Source organism: Impatiens glandulifera, chromosome 6 (assembly GCF_907164915.1).
Source record: "Impatiens glandulifera chromosome 6, dImpGla2.1, whole genome shotgun sequence".
Lineage (NCBI taxonomy): Eukaryota > Viridiplantae > Streptophyta > Magnoliopsida > Ericales > Balsaminaceae > Impatiens > Impatiens glandulifera.
In genome coordinates, this window is record NC_061867.1 from 36,407,974 (window position 1) to 36,416,396 (window position 8,423).

Here is an 8,423-nt window from a genome sequence, read left to right on the forward strand (position 1 = left end):
AGACTGATAAAATGAAATAGTTATTTATTTGAAAGATGATCTAAAAATATTTTAATTACATCTGAGCGATTGTTGGATGGTAACTGCAACATTGTCCACATAGAATAGTTCACGTAGAATAGTTATTCGCTCTATTCAAGACGTTGAAGTAGAGAAGGTCGTAAGTTCATTAAAGGAATTCAGGTCTTGCTTGCAGAACTCAACAAGATCTTAAGTAGTAGTCTATAAGAGGTTAATCCTAATATAGATGGCCATGTAATTAGAAATCATAATCCACGTGGATGAAAGTTAAGGATAATTACAAATATACCATTGTACGCATTTTTATCAGTCCTCCTCCCTTTTTTGAAAAGCATTTTAAAGAATACACGTCTTCTAAGGTGTTTCATATCTTCAAGTTGGTATGAGCCTCATGCCTTACCTTCCACTAGATTTCCGTGGGTAGGAGCGATGAATTTTAATAGTAAGATTGACACGGGTATTATTTTAGAAAATTTGTTTTTAATGTTTTTTATTTTGATAGATAACCATAAATTATTTGTCTTACCTTCCTCTCGAATCTCGTAAAAATAAATGAGAAGACCACTCTCTCGAGAGTTTTTTCATCTTTAAATAATGTTAAATAAATTAGATAATTAATTAGTAAGAATTAATTATCTAAAAAACTTAACCAAATTCATCATTTGTGCAGAATAAAAAGAAATTGGAAAGCCAAGAATTTCGGTTTATGTCAAAACCAGAAATGTAGGAATCGGTAGTTTACTCCTTCGGTTCTACAATTTGGCATTATGTTTGGTTATCTATTAAAGAGAAGCAATCGGTTATATATTCGGCTCGGAAATGAAAAATCGGTTTTACCGCTCAGCCCGGTTAACCGATGTTATAAAAACGGTGCAAATTAGTCTTATCTAATCAGTTTTTCATTCGGCTACTTATATAAGAAACGGAACCAGAAGAAAATAGGTTCGGTAGTGAGAAATCGGTTTTACCGCTCAATCAACTGACCAGTAAATTTATCAGTTGTATGCTATGAAACGGAATCGGTAAATCGACCAGCGATTTAACTAGTAATATCTTCGGTTTCATAAAGGCTGCACAATCAGTTATATAATCGGTTCGGTAAAAGAATTCGGTTTTACCGCTTAGTAAGATCGGTAAAACTGATCGGTTATTCTCAAAGAAGATCCGGTAATTTATTCGGTAAAATCTTCGATTTTTATACAAGACACGGAATTGCTTATTTGACTGGTTTCTACCCTAGGAAACGGAATCGGTAATGTACATGCAACGATAACTTGACCGGTTATTTACAAAGGGCAAATTCGGTAAAATAATCGGTAGTTTGACTGGTCAGATCCAAGAGGCGGAACCAGTTTTATGCTAATACAAACTTATACTAAAAGTAGCCGGCAGTTTCCCTTTTAGTGCAATACAAAACAATTTCGGTAATTATAAAAGGGAGCCTTCACATGATCAGACTGTATTATTGCCATTTTAATATAAGTCTGATGAAACCTTTTGGGAAGCAGAAGTCTACTAAAGGAAGATCAGACTACCTATTTGGTATAAGTCCAATACAGTCTACTAGGAGAAGATATCTAACATATTACTCCATATAACCAAATCATTAGAAGACAAATCTGCATAATGATCTGTTCCTTGAAAATCATTAACCCAATTCATGACCATATTGACTTCTTATTAAACAAGATCAGAGGATATCTCAAGAATGTACTACAACGATCCTCAACCAATCAGATCCAAGAGACGATGTACTTTCAAGGAAATATGTCCGTTGAAGAAGAATATGACCGCTGTCATATTCTCTATTTAAGAGACCAGAGTTCAACCGGAAGAAGTACCTTTAACAACCTGCTTGAATCTTACAACCTTGAAACCTGTTGAACTAAGAACTTTGCAATCACTTTCAAACCATCCTTGCTCACATATTGCTTAAGGGTTCAAATTATTGTGTGTTAAAATTTCACGTGTATTACAAGTTCATCTATTATGTGTGAATAGTGAGTGTTGTAAGTTGACAGAATCTGTATCTGTTGAATAGAGTAAGAGTAGTAAGAAGTCAAAAACGAGCAGTAAATAAGCCTCAAGTGTTCGACGTACGTACTATAAACTGTTTGAATATTCTGAGTGAATATCCTTCTCAACGTTTGAGAAGAAGGGGTGACGTAGGAGTTTTATCTTCGAACATCCATACATCATGTGTCGTGTTTCTCTTTTACCTTGTGTCTTCTTGTTGGTGTCTAAACCGTGCTTGTGTTGCTTCAAGTTGAAACGAACAGTTCCGCACTTGGCACATTTTGATACGTTTAACACGTTTTGGACACGTTTAATATGATTTTCACATTTTGACACGTTTAATACGTTTTCACACGTTTGATGTCAAACGTGTGAAAAACATATTAAACGTGTCAAAAATGCCAAAACGTGTTAAACGTGACAAAAATGTGTTAAAACTTATCAAAACGTGTTAATGTGCAAAAAATATGTTAAACATGTCAAAAATATGTTAAACGTGTAAAACGTGTTAAAATGTCAAAAACATGTTAAACGTGCCAAAAACGTGAAAAACGTGTTAAACATGTTACAAACGTATTAAACATGTTACAAACGTATTAAACATGTTAAAACATGTTAAACGTGTTAAGAATGTGAAAAACGTGAAAAACATGTTAAACATGTCAAAAACGTATTAAACGTACCAAAATGTGAAAAACATGTTAATGTGTGAAAACGTGTCAAATATGTCAAAAACGTGTTAAACATGCAAAAAACGTGAAAAATATATTAAACGTGTGAAACACGTGTTAAATGTGTGAAAAACGTGTTAAACATATCAAAAACATGTTAAAATGTTAAAAACGTGTTAAATGTGCCAACAACGTAAAAACCGTGTTAGACTTATCAAAAACGTGTTAACGTGTTAGTTATGTTTAAAACATGTTAAACGTGCCAAAACGTAAAAAAAATGTGTTAAATTTGTCAAAAATGCGTTAAACGTATTAAACATGTCAAAAACGTGTTAAACGTGACAAAAACGTGTTATTATTATGAAAACGTGTTAAACATGTCAAAAATTTGTTAAACGTGCCAAAAACGTAAAAACGTAAAAACGTGTCAAAAACATGTTTTAAGTGTGAAAACATGTTAAAAAATTTAAAAATGTGTTAAACGTGTGAAAAACGTGTTAAATATATCAAAAACGTGTTAAAATGTCAAAAACGTGTTAAACGTGCCAAAAAACATGAAAATCGTGTTAAACTTATCAAAAACGTGTTAAATATTTTAAAACATGTTAAACGTGCCAAAAACGTGAAAATTGTGTTAAACTTATCAAAAATGTGTTAACGTGTTATATGTGTTAAAAACGTTTAGAACGTGCCAAAAACGTAAAAAAACGTGTTAAACTTGTCAAAAATGCGTTAAACATATTAAACATGTCAAAAACGTGTTCAACGTGACAAAAACGTGAAAAACGTGTTATTAGTGTGAAAATGTGTTAAACATGTCAAAAACGTGTTAAACGTGTCAAAGACGTGAAAACGTGTCAAAAATGTGAAAACGTGTTAAACGTGTGAAAACGTGTCAAAATGTGAAAACGTGTTAAACGTGTGAAAAACGTGTTAAACGTGTGAAAAACATGTTATAAGTGAAGCATGTTAAAAATATTAAAAACGTGTTAGATGTGTTGAAAACGCGTTACACGGGTGAAAAATATGTTAAACATGTCAAAAACGTGTTCGACTTAAAGTTGGAAGATGATTAGTTTATACTGGATTAATAATAGAGAATTAAACTAAATTTATATAATTTGGGTAATTTGGGTAACCCTAACCCAACCCAAATTAAACTCAACCCATACTCAACCCAACCCAACCCATATTAACCAACCCAAATTAATATTTTGTGTTTGGGTTAGGGTTGGGTTTGGGTAAACCCATATTATGCTCACCCCTACACATAATCAATCGGTCATTTACACTTTGTTTATGAGAAATCAAATATTTAAGACTTAGGTGACTCACAAGCACCTTGAATTACCTTAGAATGAAGTTAGGAATGAGTGTAGTTGTCTTTGTTTTATAATATGATTAATTGGTTAATTAGTTAAGATTATAGATTATTGATTCAAAGCATAACTCAAAGCATAGTTGGCAAAGTCCTAAAGTCTTTAAACTTCAACAAGCAAGGAATAAAATTCTTTCTAAATTAATTTTTTTAAGAATTATCTACTATTGTTATTAATAATATTAATTATTGTAATGTGATTAAATATTGGTATTAATAATATTAATTATTGTAGTGTGATTAAATATTTTAATGTAATTGTTAGTTAGAGAATTTGTTAAATGTTATGTTTGCCTATTTAAGTAATGTATGTTTAATTTTATATAAATATTTTTATTTTGAATTCATTTGTAGCTTTTTTTTCTTGTTATTAATATATTTAGTTTAAAAAATCAGGTTATTAATATATTTAGTAAGATAAAAATATTAGCAATTTCATTCTATAATTATATTTGGTTTAAATAATCATTGCTACTTTTAGAAATCGTAATTTATTAATGTAGTCTCTTTTTCGCGAAGATATTAATTTCTTTGACTATATTTGCTGGCGACGAACTTTTTACCGTGGTTATGATAATTTAACAATAACTACGGTATTTTTCTGTTGTTATTGTCTTGGTTTATATTAGTGTTCATTAATAATTTTATTTTATTTTTTAAAATTATTTATATAATTTGACATATTGATAATTAATTATTATTTTTTTATATTATAGATTTTATAATGTATAATTTATTAATTAATTTTTTTATTTAAATCTTAATTGAATTTAGTGATAAATAATTTTTCTATTAAAATCAATTACTTAAATTATGTAATTAATGAATAAATAATTAATTTGTTAAAATATTATATATTTAAAACTAATATAAAATCATCCAAATCAATACCTAAAATAAAAACTAAATCAAACAAGCTTTCAAAGTTCAAATTGGCACTTTTGATTCTGCTAATTTTCTTAATTCCAAAATCGTTAATATTTACGAATATCGTCCCGATCAAGACGGTCAAAATCGAGAGTTAACGTAAAATCGCTGATTAATTGTAAACTCTTAAAATATAAAGTTTAGATTAAATTATAGGGTTTAATTTGAAAAAATATTATTTATATATATAATTAAATATTTTATATAAAATTTTATTATAGTAAATTTAAAATTTCAAGAGTTTATCTATTTAAGAATTTACGTAAAATCAGACTTGTTAACCTTTTTTGAAATTGTAAAATCGTAGGATTTTAAAAGTTAACTCGAGATTTTAACCGTTTTGGTCCGACCTCCTTATTTTCGTAATTTCTCTTCCTCTTCACTACGAGTCTTTGACTGGTAATGACAGGGCCGACCCTGTGGTAAGCCCGCAAACTCTAGTACCAGGGCAACTCACTCCCCATGGCCGCTCATATGGCCGCTCATTTGTTAAAAAATAGTACATAATTTAGTCAAATTTATAATAATTTAAAATGTAAAATATGATAACTTAGTGGTTCAATATAAAACTTAAAAATTTTACAGGGTACAGTTTCAAATATCACCAAAAATTATTTTTTTAACAAAATTTTAAAATAAACATAAGATAGAAAAAATATAATGAACTTTTTTTTTTTTTTTTCCTTTGAGACAACTCAAAATTCAGCGACTCAACTAATAAAAAGAAAGAAGCATTAGGGTTTTTGTTGATAGAATAGAGGAGAGGGCATAAAGGTAAAAACATATAAGATCACTCAATCTTTCTTTCAGAGATGAGAAAACGAGTCTCCTTTATTTGCCCCTAGTAGCAAGCAAACCTCCTAAAGAATCAATTCAATTCAATTAAATCGCTACGGTACGTACATTTCACGTCCTAAAGAATGACCGTGGGATTTCCTCATTAAAATATTTACGCTTTGTACCACTGAGACTTCACCCTCATCCTTTAAGAACAACCTTCCTCCCTTCATACTTTCCCATCTCATTTCTCCCGGAAATTTCTCCTTCTTTGTCCCATTTCTAATGAAAATGGCTATGCAGATTCTTCTTACCCGCATCGCCTCCATTCTTCTCTTAACCATCACCCACTTCGTTGACGCAAGAATCCCCGGTGTTTACACCGGCAGTGCCTGGACATCTGCTCACGCCACCTTCTACGGCGGCAGCGACGCCTCCGGGACAATGGGTATACTATCTTTACTACAATAATGCTTAACAACTTCCAGATCTGTTAATAAGTTTTTTTTTAGAACGTTGGGTTCCGCTACTCTTATGGAGTGCGACTAATCCCCGCGGGTTAAGTACGTAGTCCGCAAACATACTTAACCAATTAACCAGGCGTTGAACTTACCGCCTGACGGGCTCGAACCCAGGACCTTATGGAGACCTGGAGGATATCCACCTCTTGTTGCACTAGGCTAGAAGAGGGGATCTGTTAATAAGTTTAGTGTTTGATGCAGGGGGAGCATGTGGGTACGGAAATCTGTACAGTCAAGGGTACGGTGTGAACACGGCAGCTCTTAGTACAGCTCTGTTCAATAACGGGTTAAGCTGCGGTGCTTGTTTCGAGATCAAATGTAACGACGACCCACAATGGTGTCACCCCGGTAGCCCATCTATCTTCATCACAGCTACTAACTTCTGCCCACCAAATTACGCCCTTCCCAACGACAATGGAGGTTGGTGCAATCCTCCTCGACCCCATTTCGATCTAGCCATGCCTATGTTCCTCAAGATTGCCGAGTACCGCGCCGGAATTGTCCCTGTCTCCTTCCGCCGGTAATTAAAAACATGTTCTTTTTCTTGAAAACCGACATCTAACAATTAATGGGTTTATTTATTTACACAGTGTGCCGTGCCGGAAGCAAGGAGGGATAAGGTTTACGATCAATGGGTTCAAGTACTTCAACCTGGTGTTAATCAGTAATGTCGCTGGTGCCGGGAATATTGTGAGGGTGAGTGTGAAAGGGACTAAGACAGGATGGATAAGTATGAGCCGTAACTGGGGACAAAACTGGCAATCAAATGCAGTCCTGGTTGACCAAGGGCTATCATTTAGAGTCACCGGAAGTGACCGCCGGACCTCTACTTCTTGGAATATCGTCCCATCGAATTGGAATTTCGGGCAAACCTTCACCGGAAAGAATTTCCGAGTTTAAGGATATGTTAACCCAAAATTGGGATAATTATAGCCATTGAATTGAGCTATATGTTTTTTCTTTTTTGTTTTGTGTGTGTCTTCAGATGTGAGGGCTGAGGTGGCTGCAAGAATTAACAAAGTTTAGTAGCCCGCAGCTTCAACACTTACAATAATTATTATTACTATTATTGTTCAACCTCTTTATTATTGGTATCTAATCATGTTTGAACTATTGTTGAGAATTAAGAATTACATATGACCAAACTTGAGATGTTTTAATTGAAAACACAAGGAAAAAGCAATAACATTGTGGCTAAATCAACAAACATATACTATTGCTTCTATTTGCAAATACTTATGTTTTTGTAACTGGAATGTTTTCGGATAAATAAACTTGTATAAATTTCTATATTTATCTTACTAAATTTTGTATCTAAAATCTGTGTCTATTTAAAAATATTTGTATATACAGAAGAAAAAAAAGAGTGTTTCTAAATGGTAAAGTAATCCATGACTCATCATGTTGTCCCGACTTAATCACAACATATTGTAGCGAAAAGATAAAACATGAACACAAATCTTTCAAGTAATGAAACAAAAAGAACAAAATAAATTTGATAGCACAAATAAAACAATAAATCATATTCTATTTAAGAGTACAACCACTATATAAAAAATTTATGAGTTTAAGCGAGTGCTATGACGGTAAAGTTGTTACGTTAGTTCTCTTTTATTTAAAAAAAAAAACTAAATAAAAATTTTACATTCATGTTAAAAGAAAAATAGGCAAATAGAGTCTATTATAATTTAAAAAAACATCTATATGTTGTTTCTTTCTCTTTCTCTTTATTTTTTTCTATGAACAAAAGCATAAACAATAGTATCATTTTAAAAGGGAAATTTGAGGAAATGACCCTCCAGATGGGCCTAATTACGGATGGTACGGGCCCATAATTTTAATAGCGCTGGTGACCCTTTTTTTTTAATGACAATTATACCCTTGCGTAACGCAACTTCAGTTGCGTGACGCAACCGATTTTTTTTTTTTCAATTTTTTTTTCAAAATTTTTTTTTCATCTCGCGGTTGCGTTACGCAACTGGAGTTGCGTGACACGATTGCGTAACGCAACAAGGGTTGCGTGACGCGATTGCGTAACGCAACAAGGGTTGCGTGACGCGATTGCGTAACGCAACAAGGGTTGCGTGACGCGATTGCGTAACGCAACAAGGG

At 32.5% G+C, this 8,423-nt stretch overlaps 1 protein-coding gene across 1 annotated transcript; it reads left to right on the plus strand.

The window, feature by feature from the left end:
* Window positions 1–6,017: 6,017 nt before the first annotated feature.
* LOC124942083 (expansin-A6-like) lies at window positions 6,018–7,396 on the plus strand. The gene is made up of 3 exons (XM_047482497.1): window positions 6,018–6,238; window positions 6,513–6,831; window positions 6,902–7,396. Exons 1-3 carry the CDS (start codon window positions 6,076–6,078, stop codon window positions 7,209–7,211), a joined length of 792 nt encoding a protein of 263 aa, XP_047338453.1. The 5' UTR covers window positions 6,018–6,075; the 3' UTR covers window positions 7,212–7,396.
* The last annotated feature ends 1,027 nt before the right edge of the window (window positions 7,397–8,423 follow it).

Excerpts from the sequence above, each read along its gene's own strand:
- LOC124942083 (XM_047482497.1), top strand. The coding sequence starts at position 6,076 with ATGAAAATGGCTATGCAGATTCTTCTTACCCGCATCGCCTCCATTCTT. Across the intron at positions 6,239-6,512 it reads CGACGCCTCCGGGACAATGG|GGGGAGCATGTGGGTACGGA; the intron begins GTATACTATCTT and ends TGTTTGATGCAG. Across the intron at positions 6,832-6,901 it reads GTCCCTGTCTCCTTCCGCCG|TGTGCCGTGCCGGAAGCAAG; the intron begins GTAATTAAAAAC and ends TTATTTACACAG.